General features: G+C 41.5%; 1 protein-coding gene across 1 annotated transcript in view; it reads right to left on the bottom strand.

The window, feature by feature from the left end:
• Nucleotides 1-23,894, bottom strand: part of hspg2 (heparan sulfate proteoglycan 2) — a 331,901-nt gene that overhangs the window by 21,331 nt on the left and 286,676 nt on the right. Inside the window, exons 63-69 of the mRNA XM_061902940.1 lie at nucleotides 21,286-21,802; nucleotides 14,750-14,847; nucleotides 14,401-14,667; nucleotides 11,134-11,246; nucleotides 10,903-11,050; nucleotides 10,705-10,821; nucleotides 1,078-1,162 (exon numbers count right to left, since the gene is read on the bottom strand). Coding sequence (XP_061758924.1) covers nucleotides 1,078-1,162; nucleotides 10,705-10,821; nucleotides 10,903-11,050; nucleotides 11,134-11,246; nucleotides 14,401-14,667; nucleotides 14,750-14,847; nucleotides 21,286-21,802 — 1,345 coding nt within the window. The remainder of the gene's footprint in view (nucleotides 1-1,077; nucleotides 1,163-10,704; nucleotides 10,822-10,902; nucleotides 11,051-11,133; nucleotides 11,247-14,400; nucleotides 14,668-14,749; nucleotides 14,848-21,285; nucleotides 21,803-23,894) is intronic.

Raw genomic sequence — 23,894 nt, 5'->3', positions numbered from 1 at the left:
TTATTTATTTATAAATGATTCCCAGGCACGGCACCGCTGCTGCCCACCGCTCCCCTCACTTCCCAGGGGGGTCAAATGCAGAGGACAAATTTCACCGCACCTAGTGTGTGTGTGACAAACATTAGTACTTTAACTTTAACTTTTTAACTTCAGAAAACCACTGTCAGTAACTAAAGTTGGTCGCTACATCTGTAAGTGCAAGTTAAAACTCTACTATGCAAAGCCAAAGCCATGTATCAACAACACCCAGAAACCGCGCTCATCTAAGATTGACTGATGCAAAGTGGAAATGTGTTCTGTGGTCTGACGAGTCCACATTTCAAATTTTTGGGGGGAAATTGTGGAATTTGTGTCATTCAGATAAAAGAGGAAAAGAACCATCCGGACTGTTCTAGGCGCAAAGTTCAAAAGCCAGCGTCTGTGATGGTATGGGGGTGTATTAGTGCCCAAGGCATGGGTTACTTACAGATCTGGGAAGGCACCATTAATGCTGAAAAGTACATACAGGTTTTGGCGCAACATATGTTGTCATCCAAGCAATGTCTTTTTCATGGACGCCCCTGCTTATTTCAAGCGTTACAACAGCGTGGCTTCATAGTAAAAGGGTGCGGGTACTAGGCAGGCCTAGACTGGCCTGCCTGTAGTCCAGACCTGTTTCCCATTGAAAATGTGTAGCGCACTATGAAGCCTAAAGTACCACAACTGTTGAACAACTTAAGCTGTACATCAAGCAAGAACGGGAAAGAATTTCACCTGAAAAGCTTCAAAAATGTGTCTCCTCAGTTCCCAAACGTTTACTGAGTGTTGTTAAAAGGAAAGGCCATGTAACACAGTGGTAAAAATGCCCCTGTGACAACTTTTTTGCAATGTGTTGCTGCCATTAAATCCTAAGTTAATAATTATTTGCCAAAAAAAAAAAGATTTTCAGTCGGAACATTAAATATCTTGTCTTTGCAGTCTATTCAATTGAATATAAGTTGAAAAGGATTTGCAAATCCGTGTATTCTCTTTTTAATTACCATTTACACAACTTGCCAACTTCACTGGTTATGGGTTTCGTAAAAGGCATCGGCTGACCTGAACTCGACACGACCGCCCACCAGGCCAAGGGAGATGAAGTCAGCGCCTGTGGTTCTCCTCTGGCCGTTGTAAAGGATCATACCTGCAAAACAAGACGATGTCACTTTCTACTGGAAATAATCATTTATTTGACTTCTTTACACTTTTAGGAGGTTAATGCTGAATAAGCAGGAACTCTCAGTTCATGAATATTGTCAGTCTCCATGGCACACATTTAAACTAGCTTGGATCTGTAGTGATTTTAGTGACCGCTGATTCTGACCTACATGTTGAGGACTTCTGAGGTTTAATATCCAGATAATTTTTAAAGGTTTTAAATCAACATTTTAAGCAGGGGACACATCGGTGTGTCCTCGGTTGTTGACCTGGCGGAGTCCAACCATTCTCAACCAGCAGGGGGGCCGTTGAGAACAGTGAGGAAACGCTACCTAAATTCTGAGCTGGCCGCATATTTTATTGAGAATTCACAGAACGCTTCGGCTAGAAATATCGTTGAATTATCATTTAAACAGTAAACTAAAACCAACTCCGGACAATCAAACCAAAACCTACACATCGGTGGAGGAAAAACGAGGAATAACGTCGGTTGCGGGGAAGAGCCTGAGGAAATCTAAATGAACGACCCATTGATGTCATTATCTCAAAAACCTACGATAACACAGTCCAACAGGCTTTGGAGACTACTTCAGAACCAAGATCAAAGATATTAGATCTGGACTCCGAGCCCAACAAGTTTTATCTACTGACACAGCTGATCTGGAGAGTTTAGACCTACAATAACACAGTCCAACAGGCTTTGGAGACCACTTTGGAACCAAGATCAAAGACATTAGATCTGGACTCCAAACCCAACAAGTTTTATCTACTGACACAGCTCATCTGGAGAGTTTAGACCTACGATAACACAGTCCAACAGGCTTTGGAGACTACTTCAGAACCAAGATCAAAGACAATAGATCTGGACTACAAAACCCCAATAAGTTTATCTACTGACACAGCTGATCTGGAGAGTTTAGACTTACAATAACACAGTCCAACAGGCTTTGAAGACCACTTCAGAACCAAGATCAAAGACATTAGATCTGGACTCCAAGCCCAACAAGTTTTATCTACTGACAGAGCTGATCTGGAGAGTTTAGACCTACGATAACATAGTCCAACAGGCTTTGGAGACTACTTTAGAACCAAGATCAAAGACAACAGATCTGGACTCCAAACCCCAACAAGTTTTATCTGCTGACACAGCTGATCAGGAGAATTTAGACCTACGATAACACAGTCCAACAGGCTTTGGAGACTACTTCAGAACCAAGTTCAAAGACAATATATCTGGACTACAAAACCCCAGTAAGTTTATCTACTGACACAGCTGATCTGGAGAGTTTAGATTTACGATAACACAGTCCAACAGGCTTTGGAGACCACTTCAGAACCAAGATCAAAGACATTAGATCTGGACTCCAAGCCCAACAAGTTTTATCTACTGACAGAGCTGATCTGGAGAGTTTAAACCTACGATAGCATAGTCCAACAGGCTTTGGAGACTACTTCAGAACCAAGATCAAAGACAATAGATCTGGTCTCCAAACCCCAACAAGTTTTATATGCTGACACAGCTAATCTGGAGAGTTGAGACCTACGATAACACAGTCCAACGGGCTTTGGAGACCACTTCAGAACCAAGATCAAATACATTAGATCTGGACTCCAAGCCCAACAAGTTGTACCTACTGACACAGCTGATCTGGAGGGTTTAGACCTATGATAACACAGTCCAACAGGCTTTGGAGACCACTTCAGAACCAAGATTAAAGACATTAGATCTGGAATCCAAGCCCAACAAGTTTTATCTACTGACACAGCTGATCTGAAGCGTTTAGACCTATGATAACACAGTCCAACAGGCTTTGGAGACTACTTCAGAACCAAGATCAAAGACAATAGATCTGGACTCCAAACCCCAACAAGTTTTCTACTGACACAACTGGTCTGGGGAGTTTTGTCCTGGTTGATGCATGGACATTTGGTCAAGTCTTCTCCCAAGTCAACCCAACAAGCTGCCTCTTAGATCCAATTACTTTTATGGATTATTTGAGGAACAGCTTTGAACTCCTATGAAGTCTCTGGAGACAGAGGTCTTCGGCAGTGGTGAGGCCCTTTCTGAAGAAGCGCAGTTTGGACCCGAGCCTTTTTAAAAACTACCGACCTGTATCCATCTCACAGTTCTCAAGGACAATTTTGGAAAACGTTTTTTATCACCAAGTCAACAACTTTTTAAATAGAAACAACATTTTAGAAAGACTTCAGTCTTTGCAGCATCGCGTGGACATCGGGGGCGGTACCTCTGGATTGGCAGACCGGGGTGGTGGTTCCTCTCTTTAAGAAGGGGGACCGGAGGGTGTGTTCCAACTATCGTGGGATCACACTCCTCAGCCTTCCCGGTAAGGTTTATTCAGGTGTACTGGAGAGGAGGCTATGCCGGATAGTCGAACCTCGGATTCAGGAGGAACAGTGTGGTTTTCGTCCTGGTCGTGGAACTGTGGACCAGCTCTAGACTCTCGGCAGGGTTCTTGAGGGTGCATGGGAGTTTGCCCAACCAGTCTACATGTGCTTTGTGGACTTGGAGAAGGCATTCGACCGTGTCCCTCGGGAAGTCCTGTGGGGAGTGCTCAGAAAGTATGGGGTATCGGACTGTCTTATTGTGGCGGTCCGTTCCCTGTACGATCAGTGCCAGAGCTTGGTCCGCATTGCCGGCAGTAAGTCGAACACATTTCCAGTGAGGGTTGGACTCCGCCAAGGCTGTCCTTCGTCACCGATTCTGTTCGTAACTTTTATGGACAGAATTTCTAGGCGCAGTCAAGGCGTTGAGGGGTTCCGGTTTTGTAACCGCAGGATTAGGTCTCTGATTTTGGCAGATGATGTGGTCCTGATGGCTTCATCTGACCGGGATCTTCAGCTCTCGCTGGATCGGTTCGCAGCCGAGTGTGAAGCGACCGGAATGAGAATCAGCACCTCCAAGTCCGAGTCCATGGTTCTCGCCCGGAAAAGGGTGGAATGCCATCTCCGGGTTGGGGAGGAGACCCTGCCCCAAGTGGAGGAGTTCAAGTACCTAGGAGTCTTGTTCACGAGTGAGGGAAGAGTGGATCGTGAGATCGACAGGCGGATCGGTGCGGCGTCTTCAGTAATGCGGACGTTGTATCGATCCGTTGTGGTAAAGAAGGAGCTGAGCCGGAAGGCAAAGCTCTCAATTTACCGGTCGATCTACGTTCCCATCCTCACCTATGGTCCTGAGCTTTGGGTCATGACCGAAAGGATAAGATCACGGGTACAAGCGGCCGAAATGAGTTTCCTCCGCCGGGTGGCGGGGCTCTCCCTTAGAGATAGGGTGAGAAGCTCTGCCATCCGGGAGGAACTCAAAGTAAAGCCATTGCTCCTTCACATCGAGAGGAGCCAGATGAGGTGGTTCGGGCATCTGGTCAGGATGCCACCCGAACGCCTCCCTAGGGAGGTGTTTAGGGCACGTCCAACCGGTAGGAGGCCACGGGGAAGACCCAGGACACGTTGGGAAGACTATGTCTCCCGGCTGGCCTGGGAACGCCTCGGGATCCCCCGGGAAGAGCTAGACGAAGTGCCTGGGGAGAGGGAAGTCTGGGTTTCCCTGCTTAGGCTGTTGCCCCCGCGACCCGACCTCGGATAAGCGGAAGATGATGGATGGATGGATGGATCAGCCTGGTTTAAGGATGAACCACTGTACCCAGTCAGGACTTTGAAAGATGTTAAATGACACCAGGTAACCAAAAGCTGGTTCTCCTGGATCTGACACAGTAGACCATCACATTTTATTAAAGAGACTTTGACACCAGGTGGGCCTCTCTGGTACTGTTTTGAACTGGTTCTGCTCGTATCTCACAGACATGTTTTTATGTAAGTATGGATGCATGTTCCTCAGGAACCCATAATAAAGATGTGGGGTTCCTCAAGGCTCAATTTTAGGCCCCATTCTTCTTAATCTTTGCATTCTGCGTCATTAGGAGACACGGCATCAGTTTCCACGGTTACGCTGTTGATACACAGTTGTATGTTTCCGTGTCTCCTGATTACACAGGACCAGTAGATCTACTTTTTAACTGCATTGCAGACACGTCATGGATGGCAGTGAATTTCCTACAGCGCGGCCAGGACAGTACAGAGGTTTTAGTTCTAGGTCCTGAAAACCATAAGACGAAACTTTTACCAAGATTTTAAACCAACAGTCTTTTAAAAAACTGGTCGTGATTTTTGACTCTTTGACTTTTATCTGACATTTAAAAAAATATTATAACATTTGTTTTTTATCATCTTGAAAACATAGCCAGGGTCTCAAGGGCCAACACGCAGGTGCTAATGAATGCTTTTTAATTTCCTGTCCTTTGGACTATTTTAATGCTTTCTCGCCTCCAAAAAAAAGAATATCAGAAATCAAAAATTATTACAAAACTCTGCACGCGTGTTGACGAGGACCAGAGGGCGGGAGCACATTACACCAGTTTTAAAGCCGATGCATTGGCTCCCTGTCCGTTTCAAGGTTCAATTATTAGTTACTAAATGTCCTAACGGCCTCGTGCCTTCTTATTTATCTGAGCTGATTTTACCGTATCAACCCTTCCGGATTCTGAGGTCCTCTGGAACTGGCCTTTTAGCATCACCAAATACCAGAGGGCTGGAGCACATCACACCAGTTTTGAAGTCGCTGCATTGGCCTCCTGTCCACTTCAGAGTGGATATTAAAGTTATATTATTTGTTTTTAAAGGTCTTAATGGCTTTACACCTTCTCATTTATCTGAGCTGCTTTTACAGTATCAACTCTAATGGAACCTGAGGTCCTCTGGCACTGGCCTTTTAGGTTTGCCAAATACCAGAGAGCGGGAGCACATTACACCAGTTTTGAAGTCGCTGCATTGGCCTCCTGTCCACTTCAGAGTGGATATTAAAGTTATATTATTTGTTTTTAAAGGTCCTAATGGCTTTACACCTTCTCATTTATCTGAGCTGCTTTTACCGTATCAACTCTAATGGATCCTGAGGTCCTCTGGCACTGGCCTTTTAGGTTTACCAAATACCAGAGAGCGGGAGCACATTACACCAGTTTTGAAGTCGCTGCATTGGATTCCTGTCTGCTTCAGGGTGGATTTTAAAGTTATATTATTAGTTTTTAAAAGTACCGCATACCAGAGGGCGGGAGCACATTACACCAGTTTTAAAGCTGCTGCCTCAGCTCCCCGTCCATTTTAAAGTTTTGTTATTCATTTTTAAATATCCTAATGGCCTAGTGCCATCTATCTGAGCGGAATTTACCGTATCAACCCTCGTGGAACCTGTGGTCCTCTGGCACTGGCCTTTTAGCTTTACCAAATACCAGAGAGCGGGGGCATATTACACCAGTTTTGAAGTTGCTGCATTGGCTTCCTGTCCGCTTCGGAGTGGATATTAAAGTTATAATATTAGTTTTTAAAAGTCTTAATGGCCTCACACCGTATCATTTCTCGTGGATCCTGAGGTCCTATGGCACCGGACTTTTAACTTTACCAAATACCAGAGGGCGGGAGCACATTACACCAGTTTTTAAGTCGCTGCACTTGCTCCTCGTTTGTTTTAAAGTTCTATTATTAGCTTTTGAATGTCCTATTGGCCTCACACCATATCATCTCTCGTGGATCCTGAGGTCCTCTGGCACTGGCCGTCTAGCTTTACCACATAACAGAGGGCGGGAGCACATTACACCAGTTTTGAAGTCGCTGCATCTGCTCCCCGTCTGTTTTAAAGTTCTGTTATTCATTTAAAATATCCTAATGGCCTCGTGCCACATATCTGAGCTGAATTTACCGTATCAACCCTCGCGGATCCTGTGGTCCTCTGGCCCTGGCCTTTTAGCTTGACCAAATACCTGAACATTAAGCCACAGCGGCCTCCACTCATTCCTACGTCACACTTTGAAGGCTGGATGGTGAAAGCAGCATGCCGTCATGTTAGACAAGTTAAGGTCAGGACCTCAGTGGCTTTCACACGTGAATCTCTGCATGCCAGGATCATGCTTCCATGGTGGCGAACGCTCATTGCAAATGTCTGCTTTGAACAGTTTCCAACTACACGTACAGTACAGTAAGTTATGTTACAGTACAGTACGTGTTAAAGTGTTCCCTCGCTACTTTGCGGTTCATTTAACACACTTTCAATTCATCACGGGCTTTTAAAGCATTGTTTTAATTGTTGTTTTTTGTAAAAACAGCACCATCTTGTGGTCAGATTTGCTCATTGCAAGTATTGGGGAACGACTTCCTCTTTTTCTATTGAAGTAGTTTGCGTCGGCAGCTCTTTCTGCGTGTTGTCAATTCGTCTCTTGCTCAAGCAAAGTCTGAAAATGTGTGCAGTTAAAATAATGAACAAGCTATTTCTGTATTGTCCGATACTGTTATGAGGTTTGATCAATTGAAGTGAGTCAAACAGAGAACAATCGTAGTTATGAAAAACGTATTTATTATTAACCATCTGGAAAGGACTCAAGCTGTCTTTAAGTTTAAGTAAAGTGGTAATCGGCCACTATAATTCATTATATTAAGCTCATGACGCAGTAAGTTGAACGATGCGGACACGTTTGTTACTGGACACTTTCTGATATGCTTCTGCCTTGGAGACTTTGTATGTGTAAGTAATATGCAACTATAATTATTTGATACTTGTCTGTATTGATAAATGTCACGTTTTCCGGTTCAACGATTATTACCTATGTCTAGCTTGAGTGCTATTGTGTGCTTAGCTGTTGTGTAACGGCAAGTTTCTAGTAGCCTATAGCCTAGCATGTTTACCTTTTGTAAATGACTTTACTAAATAGAAGAAACTGTGTGTTTATAGAAGGACATTTAGATGTAAACTGTCTTTCCAGCTTTGCACAAGTAAACACCTTTCAGGAACGCTTGTATCGCACATGGTATCGCACACAAGTAAACACTCAGCAGGGCGGCTTCTATCGCACATGATACTAAGCACACACAAGTAAGCACTTTGCGGGACTGCTTGTATCACACATGATATCACACACAACTAAACACGCTGCAGGACGACTTGTATCGCACATGATATGACACACAAGTGGACACGCTTTATCGCACATGATATCATACGAGTAAACACGCCACATGATACCACAAACAATTAGACACGCTGCAGGACTGCTTGAATCACACATGATATCACACACAAGTAGACACGCTGCAAGACTGCTTGTATTACACATGATATCACAAAAAAGTAGACATGCAGCTGGACTGCTTGTATCGCACATGATATCACACGAGTAAACACGCCACATGATATCACAAACAAGTAGACACGCTGCAAGACCGTTTTATCGCACATGATATCACACGAGTAAACAATCCACATGATATCCCAACCAAGTAGACACGCTGCAGGATTGCTTGTATCGCACATGATATCACACACAAGTAGACACTGCAGGATTGCTTGTATCACACAAAATATCACACAACTAAACACGCCACGTGATATCACAAACAAGTAGACACACTGCAGGACTGCTTGTATCACACAGCATATGACACGAGTAAACAATCCACATGATATCATAACTAAGTAGACACGCTGCAGGACTACTTGTATCGCATATGATATCACAACCAAGCAGACACCCTGCAGGACTGCTTGAATGGCACATGATATCACAAACAAGTAGACACGCTGCAAGACCGTTTTATCGCACATGATATCACATGAGTAAACACGCCACATGATACCACAAACAAGTAGACACACTGCGGGACTGCTCGTATCACACATGATACCACAAACAATTAGACACCCTGCAGGACTGCTTGAATCGCACATGATATCACAAACAAGTAGAGACGCTGCTGGACCCTTTGTGTCACACATGATATCACACGAGTAAACACACCACATGATATCACAAACAAGTAGCCACACTGCGGGACTGCTTGTATCGCACATGATATCACACGAGTAAACACGCCACATGATATCACAAACGGGTAAACACACTGCATGACTGCTTGTATCGCACATGATATCACACGAGTAAACACGCCACATGATATCACAAACAATTAGACACACTGCAGGACAGCTTGTATCACACAAGATATCACAAACAAGTAGACACGCTGCAAAACTGTTTTATCGCTCATGATATCACACGAGTAAACACGCCAGATGATATCACAAACGGGTAAACACACTGCAGGACTGCTTGTATCGCACATGATATCACACGAGTAAACACGCCACATGATATCACAAACAAGTAGACACGCTGCAAAACTGTTTTATCGCTCATGATATCACACGAGTAAACACGCCACATGATATCACAAACAGGTAAACACACTGCAGGACTGCTTGTATCGCATAAACACGCCACATGATATCACAACCAAGTAGACACGCTGCAGGACTGCTTGTATTGCACTTGATATGACACGAGTAAACAAGCCACATGATATCACAACCAAGTACATACGCTACAGGACTGGTCGTATCGCACATGATATCACAAACAAGTAGACACGCTGCAGGGCTGCTTGAATCGCACATGATTTTACAAGAGTAAACACGCCACATGAAACCACAAACAAGTAGACACATTGCAGGACTGCTTGTATCGCACATGATATCACAAACAAACACACAAGCTGCAAGACTGCTTTTATCGCACATGATATCATACGAGTAAACACGCCAGATGATATCACAAATAAGTAGAGACACTGCAGGACTGCTTGTATCACACGAGTAAACACGCCACATGATACCACAAACAAGTTGATACACTGCAGGACTGTTTGTATCGCACATGATATCCCAACCAAGTAGACACGCTGCAGGACAGCTTGTATCGCACAGCCTATCTCAGCTACAATCGGGCGGAAGGCGGGGTACACCCTGGAGACTGTTTTATTGCACGTTATTTCACACGATTAAACACGCCACATGATATCACAAACAGGTAGACACGCTGCAAGACCGTATTATCGCACATGATATCACACGAGTAAACACGCCACATGATATCACAACCAAGTAGACACACTGCAGTACGGCTTGTATCGCACATGATATCACAACCAAGTAGACACGCTGCTGACTGCTTGTATCGTACAGGATATCACACGAATAAACACGCCACATGATACCACAAACAAGTAAACACACTGCAGGACTGCTTGTATCGCACATGATTTCACACATTCGACAGGCAAGCTGGTATCATCTGACAGTTTTTTTGTTTTTGATGATATCAAACTGATATCAAGTCTATCAAGTCATAAAAATCCTGCAATAAATATCGTCCCTACTTGAATCGTCACATTAATGGAGGGAACACTTGACTTTCCAATTGCTTCTATGTTTGCAGCACGAGCGCCATCCACCATGTTTGCGCCATGTGAAAAGTGAAAAGTGCAGCCCTGACTTTCCGGCACATTCCGGCAGTGGGACTCACCGGCGTACAGTATGAGACCTTGGCGGCGCGAGAGGGGGCAGAGAAGATGCGATGAGGTCATACACAGGTTGTAGACAATATGCCGGCGCAGGACATCACGCCCACTCACCGTCAACGTTGTCGGGTCTGAAGTTGATTGTGATGCTGAAGGCCTTGTAGGCGTTCCTGATGGTGGGCAGCGTGAGATAGGACAGCGGCTCCTGGGCAAAGTAGGGCATCACCCTCTCTGGGAAACGCCACATTCATGGCACGGTTACACGCAAACAACGACAACAACATGCGGCGTGGCAACTTTCTGCGTGCTGACCGCGGACTTCCAGCTTTGTGAAGGCTTCCACTTTGCCATGCTTGTTGGAGGCCGTGCACACGTACGTCCCCGAGTCGCCGTGCGCCACCCGAGGAACCGTCAGCACGTCGGCGTCCTGGGAGCACTTGGCGGGAAGCTCCCCTTCCACCTGAGAGTGGAAGCGGCGGACACGACAACTGGTGAGAAAAAAAAACTTTTTAAAATGTGGGGAATTCGTTCAACTTTTGTTACCTTGGACCAGTTGATCTCAGGCACGGGATACCCGGACGCCACACACGGCAAGACGGCGTCCGAGCCCACCGCCACTTCCTTCCGTTCAGGCATGACAGAAATTTGAGGAAGAGCTATGGAATAAAAAAAAAAAATATATATATATATATATATAAAAACAGATGAGTGAACGGGAATAATAAACTTTTTAGAGAAAGCAAGAGATACTTCTTGGGTACTGATTAATGCGAAGGGCTTCCAGTTTGATACACACTTAAATAAATTGCCAGAAATAACCAATTTGCTCAATTTACCTTTAATAAATAAATCTCTATATATATATAAAAAGGGTATTTCTGTGTGTCATTACATCATACATTTTTTTTTCCTTTTACGGAAGGTTTTTTGTAGAGAAAGAATGATGAAAAAAAACACTTAATTGAACGATTTAAAAGAGGAGAAAACAGGAAAAAAATGACAATTACATTTTGAAACATAGTTTATCTTCAACGACTCTTTAAAATTCAACCGAAAAATATGAAGAGAAAAACTAGCTAATTCGAATCTATATAAAAAAATTAAAAAAAAGAATTTATGGAAAATCATTAGTAATTTTTCCTGATTAAGATTAATTTTAGAATTTTGATGACATCTTTAAAATAGGTTAAAATCCAATCGGCACTTTGTTAGAATATATAACAAATTGGACCAAGCTATATTTCTAACAAAGACAAATCATTATTTCTTCTATATTTTCCAGAACAAAAATTTAAAAAAAAAAAATTCAAAAGACTTTGAAATAAGATTTAAATTTGATTTTACAGTTTTTCGAGATTTTCCAGAATAATTTTTTGGAATTTTAATCATAATAGGTTTGAAGAAATATTTCACAAATATTCTTCATCGAAAAAACAGAAGCTAAAATGAAGAATTAAATCAAAATGTATTTTTTTTTTTTTTACAATAAAAATACATGAACATTGATTTAAATTGTCAGGAAAGAAGAGGAAGGAATTTAAAAGGTAAAAAGGTATATGTGTTTAAAAATCTTAAAATCATTTTTAAGGTTGTATTTTTTCTCTAAAATTGTCTTTCTGAAGGTTATAAGAAGCAAAGTAAAAATAAATAAAATAATTTATTTAAACAAGTGAAGACCAAGTCTTTAAAATATTTTCTTGGATTTTCAAATTCTATTTGAGTTGTGTCTCTTAGAATTAAACATGTTGCTAATATTTAAAAAGTTGTCGATTTTCAAATAATACAACATTTATCCAAAAAAAAACCAGCAGAAATGTAAAAAAAAAAAATCTGAAATTCTTAAACTAATAATTCACAATACTATACATAGGCACATATAACACAAAGTTGTGTCTTTCAATATGGATCATATCTGCTTTAGCATTTTATTTTTTAAATAAAAAAAGCCACTCATACTTGATTTTTCAGTATGTTGACCTTGACCTTGGAAAAACCTTAAAATAAATGACAACAGAACAACAGCAACAACATTTTCCAAAAATGCACTAGCTTGATGCTAATATACATCGGCTTTGTTACTGATTAGCATTAGCGATTTTACATGGCGATTTCAACACCCCCAAATGTGTTGATGAAAACTACGACTGAGATACACGTTAGAATCAAACACCTGGTGTGTATGAAGTACAATGCTTACGGTATTAACACTTTTTGGGGGCGCAACAAAACAAAAAATATACTTACAGTATTAAGACTTTTAGGGGGCGCAACAAAACAAAAACATCTAATATTTTAGATTCGAAAATATTAGAAGCTCTCAAAACAAAAATGAAACACACTTCACCTATAACACAAAGTTTTGTCTTTAAATATGTATAATATCTGTTTTTAGCATTTTATGTTTTAAATTAAAAATAAATATGAAAATGGCCACCCGTACTTGACTTTTCAGTATGTGGATCCTGGTTGAAAAAGTTTAGAAAAACCCTAGACTAAATGACAGCAGAACAACAACAGGAAAAACGTTCCAAAAATGCACTAGCTTGACGCTAATATACATTTGCTTTGCTACTGATTAGCATTAGCAATTTTACATGGCGATTTCAACACCCCCAAATGTGTTGATGAAAACTACGACTGAGATACACGTTACAATCAAACAGCTGGTGTGGATTAAGTACAATGTTTACGGTATTAACACTTTTTGGGGGGCGCAACGTACAAAAAAATATACTTACAGTGTTAACACTTTTTACGGGGCGCAAACAAAACAAAAAATTAAAATCATAGAATATTTTAAATTCTAAAAAATTAGAAGCTCTCAAAATAAAAATGAAACACACTTCACCTATAACACAGAGTTTTGTCTTTAAATATGTTTAATATCTGTTTTTAGCATTTTATGTTTTAAATTAAAAATAAATATCAAAATGGCCACCCGTACTTGACTTTTCAGTATGTGGATCTTGGTTGAAAAAGTTTGGAAAAACCCTTGTAGTGGAATTTCTGACCTTTATACCATATTTTGTGTCTGTTTTAGTCCAAAAAGAAAGTCTACCTAAAAGCCTCTGAATCACTGGAAGAGCATATGTAGGTGAAAGTTGAGTTTGTGGTCGCTCTAACCATTCTACAAAATGTTTTGATTGTTCGTTATGACTAAGGTATCCAAGGTTGTTTCAGAGCAAGCAGTTACAAAACAACGGGACCTTGACACATGAGGGAAACATATAAAAAGTCAGTAGACCAGGATTTGATTTCGATCATCCACGTCTCTCTGGGCAATTCAATCCAACTCTGTACTTTTTGATACTGGGTAAATAAAACTTTTGTACTAAAACCACTTTGTTTGCTGGTTAAGCTTTGGACAATCCACCACACCCTAAAGTAAAGCATTAGCTTAGGGTTTACAGTATTAAAACCTTTTAGGACGCAACAAAAACCAACCAACTATACACTATTGCCATCTAAAGCCTTGGACTTAATTTAGTTCTTACAAATGAGATATAGAAAAGTGATACTGAAACAAGATATACCAATTGGAAAGAAGTTATTATAATTATATCAATTTCAAGTGTTGCATTAAAAATGAGATTGTAGCGACAAAATCAATTCATACTTATCAACACACAAAAATATCGAAAATTGGTACTGTTGAGTACCGGTATCGATTCCCAAGTATTGAGAATTAGGACCGTATCGGTTCAAATGTGACCAGAAGCCATCTCTAGTTGTAATATGTGCAACATTTTAGTAGATCAGAGCCTGAAGGCAACTCGTGCCATGGTCTAAACCATGGCTAAGCGTACTCACACTGGACATTGAGCACCACCTGGGACTGTACCGAGCCCACGTCATTGGTGGCCGTGCAGCGGTACTGGCCCGCGTCGGCCTCCGTCACGCGGCGGATCTTCAGCATGCCGCCCGTCACCACGATGTGTGCGGGCAGAGTCCCGCCCACTTTGCTCCACTGCACGCTGGGCTCGGGGTCGCCGACCGCCTGGCACTCGAACTCCACCGAGTTGCCGATCATCACGGTCTGCACCGAGGTGCGCACGTTGATCATCACCTTGGGCAGGGCTGCGGGTGGGGAAGAAGACGTCGGGCGTTCACTAATATCAGTGGAAAGATGCACGGTGCGGTCTACGGTCACGTCGCAGACCTTGAATGGTCAGCCGGGCCGCGTCCTGAGCCTGGCCGTACACGCTGCTGGCCCGGCAGATGTAAACGCCTTCGTTGCTCTGCTCGAGGTTCTCAATCCTGGGGACGAGCATGAAGGTAAGCATTTTCAGCATGAAATATCAATATTTACACATGTAAGGACTTGTGGGAGTACTCATGCAGAGATAACATGGAGAAATGAGCTGCTGTGGCTATAAATGACAGCATTACGCAGATAGGAAGAACACGTTTCCAAACATTTAGACTTGAGTCATGTTTGGATATAAACAATAGGTGTCAAACTTCTTTCTGCAGAGAGCCACGTCGCAACTATGGCTGCTTTTAGAAGGCCGTATCTAACAGTGAATATATAGAAATATAAACATATAATAGCCTTGTTACATACTTTTATAGCCAAGTTTTTTGATTATTATATCATACATTGATTGATAACTTGCTATGAAAAGTCAAGGTGGACTGTAGATATTTTAGTAGTTATTTTTGATAACCCAAAACTAACTTGTGGAGCATTGTGTTGCATGATAATATTACAGTGTAGAACTTATGCAATCACATGTGCAACATTCCATCCATTCATTTCCTACCGCTTGTCCCTGTTGGGGGTCTTCTGTCAAAATTCAAAGAGCAAATGCGTTTAGCCAAAAGTGCGTTATTATTTTCAGCCATTCTCATATCACTTAATATTTACAAAACTACATGTGGGGCTTCGGTGCCTATGTAAGGATTTGTGGGTGTACTCATGCAGAGATAAAATTGAGAAATGAGCTGCTGTGGCTATAAATGACAGCATTACTCTGAGAGGAAGAACACGTTTCCAAACATTTAAACTTGAGTCATGTTTGGATATAAACAAGAGGTGTCAAACTTCTTTTTATGGAGGGCCACGTCGCAACTATGGCTGCCTTTGGAGGGCCGCGTCTCAGAGTGAATATAAAAATAAACTACAAGCATATAAAAGACTTGTTACATAAATTTATAGCCAAGTTAATTTGATTATTATATTATAGATTGATTGATTATTTCCAATGAAAAGTCAAGATGAACTGCAGATATTTTACTAGTTATTTTTGATAACACAAAAGGAAATTGTGGAACTTTGTGTCGTATGATAATATTACAGTCTAGTGTGCAACATTCCAACCATCCATCCATTTACTACCGCTTGTCTGTTTTGGGGGTTTTTCATCAAAATTTAAAAAGCAAATGCATTTAGCCAAAAGTGCGTTATTATTTCCAGACGTTCTCATGTCACTTAATATTTACAGAACTACATATGGGGCCTTAGTGCCTATGTAAAAATTTGTCGGAGTACTCATGCAGAGATACAATTGAGAAATGAGCTGCTGTGGCTATAAATGACAGCATTACTCTGATAGGAAGAACACGTTTCCAAACATTTAGACTTGAGTCATGTTTGGATATAAACAAGAGGTGTCAAACTTATTTCTATTGAGGGCCACATCGCAACTAAGGCTGCCTTCAGAGGGCCGCGTCTTGCAGTGAATATATATTAATACATACGTATAATAGCCTTGTTACATATTTTTATAGCCAAGTTATTTGGATTATCATATCATCAATTGATTGATAACTTGCTATGAAAAGTCAAGGTGAACTGTAGATATTTCAGTAGTTATTTTTGATAACCCAAAAGTAAATTGTGGAACATTGTGTTGCATGAAAATAGTACAGTGTAGAACTTATGCAATCATACATGCAACATTCCATCCATCCATTTATTACCGCTTGTCTGTTTTGAGGGGGGGGTTCTGTCAAAATTCAAAAATGAATTGCATTTAGCCAAAAGTGCTTTATTATTTCCAGCCATTCTCATGTCACTTAATATTTACAAAACTACAAGTGGGGCCTTAGTGCCCATGTAAACATTTGTGGAAGTACTCATGCAGAGATAAAATTGAAAAATTACCTGCTATTGCTATAAATGACAGCATTACTCTGATAGGAAGAATACGTTACCAAATTATAGACTTGAGTCATGTTTGGATATAAACAAGAGGTGTCAAACTTCTTTCTACGGAGGGCCACATCACAACTATGGCTGCCTTTAGAGTGCCGCGTCTTGCAGTGAATATATATAAATACATACGTATAATAGCCTCGTTACATATTTTTATAGCCAAGTTATTTGGATTATCATATCATCAATTGATTGGTAACTTGCTATGAAAAATCAAGGTGAACTGTAGATATTTCAGTAGTTATTTTTGATAACCTACAACTAAAATTTAGAACATTGTGTTGCATGATAATATTACAGTGTAGAACTTATGCAATCATATATGCAACATTCCATCCATCCATTTCCTTCCACTTGTCCCTTTCGGGGGTTTTCTGTCAAAATTCAAAGAGCATATGCATTTAGCCGAAAGTGCGTTATTATTTCCAGCCGTTCTCATGTCACTTAATATTTACAGAACTACATGTGGGGGCCTTGGTGCCCATGTAAACATTTGTGGAAGTACTCATGCAGAGATAAAATTGAGAAATGAGCTGCTGTGGCTATAAATGACAGCATTACTCTGATAGGAAGAACACATTTCCAAACATTTAGACTTGAGTCATGTTTGGATATAAACAAGAGGTGTCAAACTTATTTCTATTGAGGGCCACATCGCAACTAGGGCAGCCTTCAGAGGGCCGCGTTTCAGAATGAATATACAAATAAAACATAAACATATAAAAGCCTTGTTACATAATTTTACAGCCAAGTTATTTTGATTATTATATCATCGATTGATTATTTGCTATGAAAAGTCAAGTTGAACTGCAGATATTTTTGTAGTTATTTTTGATAACCCAAAAGTAAATTGTGGAACTTTGTGTTGCATGATAATATTACAGTGTAGTGTGCAACATTCCAACCATCCATCCATTTTCTACCGCTTGTCTATTTCGGGGGTTTTCCATCAAAATTTAAAGAGAAAAGGCATTTAGCTAAAAGTGCGTTATTATTTCCATCCGTTCTCATGTCACTTAATATTTACAAAACTACATGTGGGGCCCTGGTGCCCATGTAAGGATTTGTGGGAGTACTCATGCAGAGATAAAATGCAGAAATGAGCTGCTGTGGCTATAAATGACAGCATTACTCTGATAGGAAGAACACGTTTCCAAACATTTAGACTTGAGTCATGTTTGGATATAAACAAGAGGTGTCAAACTTCTTTTTACGGAGGGCCACGTCGCAACTACGGCTGCCTTTAGAGGGCCGTATCTAAAAGTGAATATATATAAATACAAACATATAATAGCCTTGCTATATAATTTTATGACTGAGTTATTTTGATTATTATATTATAGATTGATTGATAACTTGCTATGAAAAGTCAAGTTGAATTGCAGATATTTTAGTTTTTTTTTTTGATAACCCAATATTAAATTGTGGAACATTGTGTTCCATGATTATATTACTGTGTAAAACTTATGTTATCACATGTACAACATTCCACCCATCCATCCATTTACTACCGCTTGTCTATTTCGGAAGTTTTCAGTCAAAATTCAAAGAGCAAATGCATTTAGTCAAAAGTGCTTTATTAATTACAGCCATTCTCAGGTCACTTAAAGGGCCACTTTAAAAGACGTAGCAGGCCACATTAAATGATGTGGCGACCAAATTAAATGAAGTTGTGGCCCATATTAAAAGACATTGCGGCTTAAGTTAAATGGTGTGGCAGACAAATTTTAATGATGCGACAGGCAACTTTAAATGGGGTGTGACTTAAAATGACAAGGCGGGTGACATTAATATTTTAATTTTCCTGAAGGAACTCTCCTGAAGGAATCAATGAAGTACTATCTATCTATCTATTAAATAAAGTGGCGAGCCAAATTAAGTTAAGCAGCTATCAATTTTAAGTTATGTGGTGGACCATTTTAGATGACATAGCGGGCCAAATTAAATAGTGTGGCAGGCCAAATTAAGTTAAGTAGCGAGTCATTTTAAAGGACATGGTGGGTCACATTAAATAAAGTGGCGGGCCTTATTGAATGACGTAGTGGCCAAGTTAAGTTAAGTAGAGGGTGATTTTAAAGGAATAAGGTGGGCTGTTTGAGATGACGAAGTGGCCAAATTAAATGGAGTGGTAGGCCATTTTTAATTGATGTGGCGAGACACTAAAAATTATGTGGCGAGTCACAATAAAAAGAGGTAGCAGGCCAAACTAAGTAGTGGGCCATTTTAAATGATGTGGCAGACCAAATGAGGTGGCAGGCCACATTAACTCATGTGGCAAGTCAAATTAAATAAAGTAGCAGTCCAAATTTGGTTAAGTAGTGGGCCATTTAAAAGGAACTGGCTGGCCACTTTAAATGATGTGGCAGAGCAATTTAAATGACGTGACGGGGCCGCTTAAAATGATGTAGCAAGTCACAATAAAGATGTGGTCCAAATTAAGTAAAGTAGCGGGCCATTTTAAAGGCTATGGCAGGCCACATGAAAGGATGTCGCGGGCCAAACTAAAGGGTGTGGCAGGCAACGTCAAATGATGTGGCGAGCCTTTTTAAATTATGCGACTGACCACTTAAAATGATGTGGTGAGTCATATTAAATAACTGAGCAGGCCAAATTGAGTTAAGTGGCAGGCCAACTTTAAATGATGTGGCGGGCTAATTTAAATGATGTTACAGGCTACTTTAAATGATGAGGCAGGCAACTTTAAATGATGTGGCGGGCCACTTCAAATGATGTAGCAAGTCACATTAAATAAAGTAGCAGGCCATTTTAAAGGATGTAGCGGGCCATTTTAAAGGATGTGGCAGGCCACTTAAAATGACGTAGCGAGCCAAACTAAATGGTGTGGCAGGCACCTTTAAATGGTGTTGCTGGCCAAATAAAATGATGTGGCGAGTCATATTAAATAATGTAGCTGGCCAAATTAAGTTAGGTAGTGGGCCATGTTAAAGGATGTGGCAGGCCATGGTAATTAAGTGGTGAGTCACATTAAATAAAGTAACAGGCTAAATTAAGGTAAGGAGCAGGCAATTTTAATTAAACTGGCAGGCTATCTTAAATTATGTGGCTGGCCAATTTAAATGGTATGGCAGGTAATTTTAAATGATCTGGCGGGCCACATTAAATGGCTTCGGGGTCACAATAAATTAAATAACGGTCACTTTAAATAATGTGGCGGGCCATTTTAAAGGATATGGCGGGTCGCTTTAAATGATGTGGCGGTCAACTCCAAATGGTGTGGCAGGCCACTTAAAATGATGTGGCGAGTCACATCAAATTAAGTAGCGGGCCAAATTAAGGTAAGGAGGGGGTCATTTTAAACGGTATGGCGGGCCACTTTAAAGTATGTGGATGGCATGGTAGGTAATTTAAAATGATGTGGCAGGGGCCGTTTTAAATGGCGTCAGGGTCACAATAAACAAAGGAATGGTCACTTTAAATGACGTGGCGTGACACATTAATTATGTTGCAGGCCAAATTAATTATGTGGCAGGCCACATAATTATGTGGTGGGCAAATTTAAAGGATATGGCGGGTCGAGTTAAAAAATGTGGCAATCAACTCTAAATGGTGTGGCAGGCCACTTAAAATGATGTGGCGAGTCAAATTAAATAAAGTAGTGGGCCACTTTAAATGATGTGGCTGACTATTTAAAATGATGCGGCGTGTCACATTAAATAAAGTAGCGGGCCATAATTAAAGAAAGGAGAGGGTCATTTTAAAGGACACGGCAGGCCAGATTAATTTATGTGGCTGCTAATTTAAATGAAATGGTACGTAATTTAAAATGATGTGGCAGGGGTCGTTTTAAATGGCGTCGGGGTTAAAATAAATGAAGGAACGGTCACTTTAAATGATGTGGCGGGCCAACTTTAAAGGATATGGCTTTAAATGTTGTGGCGGTCAACTCTAAATGGCGTGGCAGGCCAATAAAAATGACGCGGCGAGTCAAATTAAATAAAGTAGCGGGCCACTATAAATGATGCGGCTGACTATCTAAAATGACGCGGCGAGTCACATCAAATAAAGTAGCGGGGCAAATTAAGGTAAGGAGGGGGTCATTTTAAAGGACACGGCAGGCCAGTTTAAATTACGTGGCTGCTAATTTAAATGGAAGTGTAGTTAATTTAAAATGAAGTGGCAGGGGTCGTTTTAAATGGCGTCGGGGTTAAAATAAATTAAGGAGCGGTCATTTAAATTCAGTGGCGGGCCACATTAATTACGTGGCAGGGCAAATTAATTATGTGGCGGGCCATTTTAAATGATGTGGTGGGCTAATTTAAATGGCGTGGCAGGTAATTTTAAATGATGTGGCGGGCTATTTTAAATGGCGTCAAGAGTCACAATAAGTGATGTGGCGGTCATTTTAAATGATGTGGCGGGCAACGTTAAATTAAATGAATGCAGACTGTTGACGATAACGCATACGGACATTTTGAGTCAAGAAAACGAAGACCGTGTGAGAAAGAACTAGCCAGCAGAAGTTTACTGCCTCACTGTGAAGTGGTGAAGCAAACATCGTTATCCGGTGCTAGTGTCACCTGAGCACGCCGTCCTTGACGTGGTGGTTCGGGGGCAGGGCGCCGCCCTCCTTCAGCCACTCAACTTTGGTCTCCACTCCTCCGGCTGCAGAACACGTGAACTCCACCGCGCTGCCCTGAGCCTTCACCTCCACTTGCGGCCACACCCGCACCGCCAGTGGCGCTGAAAGAGGAGCAGCAGTGAGCAGTGTGGCGTTCAGGGACAGCACTTGGATCCAAACACCAAATCCAGTATCGAGGTATTCCTGGGACTTACATCTGACCGCAACTCTGGCCACCACTTCACTGTGGCCCACCCGGTTGCTGGCCACGCACTTGTAGTTGCCGGCGTCTTCGGGGGTCGCCAGATTGATCTGGAGGTCGCCGTCACTGACCTGAGCCCTGGAAGGCAGCGCGCCGTCCATCCTGGTCCAGGTGTAGCTCAAAGGAGGAGTGCCGTGCGCCAGGCACTGCAACCTGATCACCTCCCCCACACGCACTGCCAGGTCGTCGGGCACTGAGGTGGCGTATGGAGGGGCTGGGGAGAGGGTTTACCATCAAAGCACAATAAAATACTCAGTCTCCAATAGCACCATATTTTATAGTTACTGAAAAGACACGACTATTATCATCCAATATTTGCATACTTAAAGGGGCATAATTAAAGGCCTACTGAAATGAGATTTTCTTATTTAAACGGGGATAGCAGGTCCATTCTATGTGTCATACTTGATCATTTTGCGATATTGCCATATTTTTGCTGAAAGGATTTAGTAGAGAACATCCACGATAAAGTTCGCAACTTTTGGTCGCGAATAAAAAAGCCTTGCCTTTACCGGAAGTCGCAGACGATGTGCGCGTGACGTCACGGGTTGTAGGGCTCCTCACATTGTTTACAATCATAGCCACCAGCAGCTGGAACTATTCGGACCGAGAAAGCGACAATTTCCCCATCGATTTGAGCGAGGATGAAAGATTCGTGGATGAGGAAATTTAGAGTGAAGTTCCAGTGCGATGATGCCTTTATTCTGCATCATTGTGCTTTTTCCAAGGTGGGTCAAGATGGACGTTGTTCTAGTACTCCTACCAATGGACAAATGTCTTCACTACTGCTTATGACATTTTTTGATGTAGCTGTTAGTCACACGGAGCCTTGGTACAGTGTTTGAGACCGATTACAAAGTAATACATGTACGTGGTCTTTAACCTGCAATACTGCTTTTGTTATTTATATCAAGCTAATGACAAACTACTGTAGAAAAAAGAAAAAAAAAAAGATAAAGTTAAAAAAAAAAGGCGATTGCAGTGGGAGCGATTCAGATGTTATTCAGATCCTAGACATGTCCGTTGTGTCCTTGGGCAAGACACTTCACCCTTGCTCCTGATGGGTCCTGGTGAGCGCCTTGCATGGGCGTTATAGCTCGGTTGGTAGAGCGGCCGTGCCAGCAATTTGAGGGTTGCAGGTTCAATTCCCGCTTCTGCCATCCTAGTCACTGCCGTTGTGTCCTTGGGCAAGACACTTTACCCACCTGCTCCCAGTGTCACCCACACTGGTTTAAATGTAACTTAGATATTGGGTTTCACTATGTAAAGCGCTTTGAGTCACTAGAGAAAAGCGCTATATAAATGTAATTCACTTCAAAATGTAATTCACTCCTGCCGTCAGTGTGTGAATGTGTGTGTGAATGGGCGACGGTGGAAATACTGTCAAAGCGCTTTGGGCTCCTTAAAAAGGGGTAGAAATGCAGTATACAAGTACAACTCATTTACCATTAGACACATTTACTAGGATAATTCTGGAAAATCCCTTATCTGCCTATTGTGTTGCTAGTGTTTTAGTGAGATTAAATAGTACTTGAAAGTCGGAGGGGTGTGGCCACGGCTGTGTTGACCGCCAGTGACTCTGAGGGAAGTCACGCAGCTGCAGCAGGACGGAAGCTCCGCTGATGTCTCCGGTAAGAGCACACTTATTACCACAATTTTCTCACCGAAAACTGCCGGTTGACATGTGGTCGGGATCCATGTTCGCTTGACCGCTCTGATCCATAGCAAAGCTTCACCTTTGGGAATTTTAAACAAGGAAACACCGTGTGTTTGTGTGGCTAAAGGCTAAAAGCTTCCCACCTCCATCTTTCTACTTTGACATCTCCATTATTAATTGAACAAATTGCAAAATATTCAGCAACACAGATGTCCAGAATACTGTGTAATTATGTGATTAAAGCAGACTACTTATAGCTTGGATCGGGCAGGAAAATAATGTCCACTACAACCCGAGACCTCGAACGCACGCGTCATCATACCGCGACGTTTTCAACACGACACTTGGCGGGAAATTTAAAATTGCAGTTGAGTAAACTAAAAAGGCCGTATTGGCATGTGTTGCAATGTTAATATTTCATCATTGATATATAAACTATCAGACTGTGTGGTCGGTAGTAGTGGGTTTCAGTAGGCCTTTAACACACCTTTCTTACCTGTAGGTACACATTTTAGTTTGAATTTAAAACATGGAGGCGTTGGGGAGAAGGTTTACCATCAAAGTATGTTACAATACTCAGTCTCCTATAGCACCATATTTTATAGTTAAGAGAAAGACACAACTATAATCATCCAATATTTTGCATACT

This window comes from Nerophis ophidion, linkage group LG06 (assembly GCF_033978795.1).
Source record: "Nerophis ophidion isolate RoL-2023_Sa linkage group LG06, RoL_Noph_v1.0, whole genome shotgun sequence".
In the NCBI taxonomy this organism is placed as follows: Eukaryota; Metazoa; Chordata; class Actinopteri; order Syngnathiformes; family Syngnathidae; genus Nerophis; species Nerophis ophidion.
The sequence above is the reverse complement of the archived record's forward strand: the minus strand, read 5'-3'. Positions and strand labels throughout refer to the sequence as shown.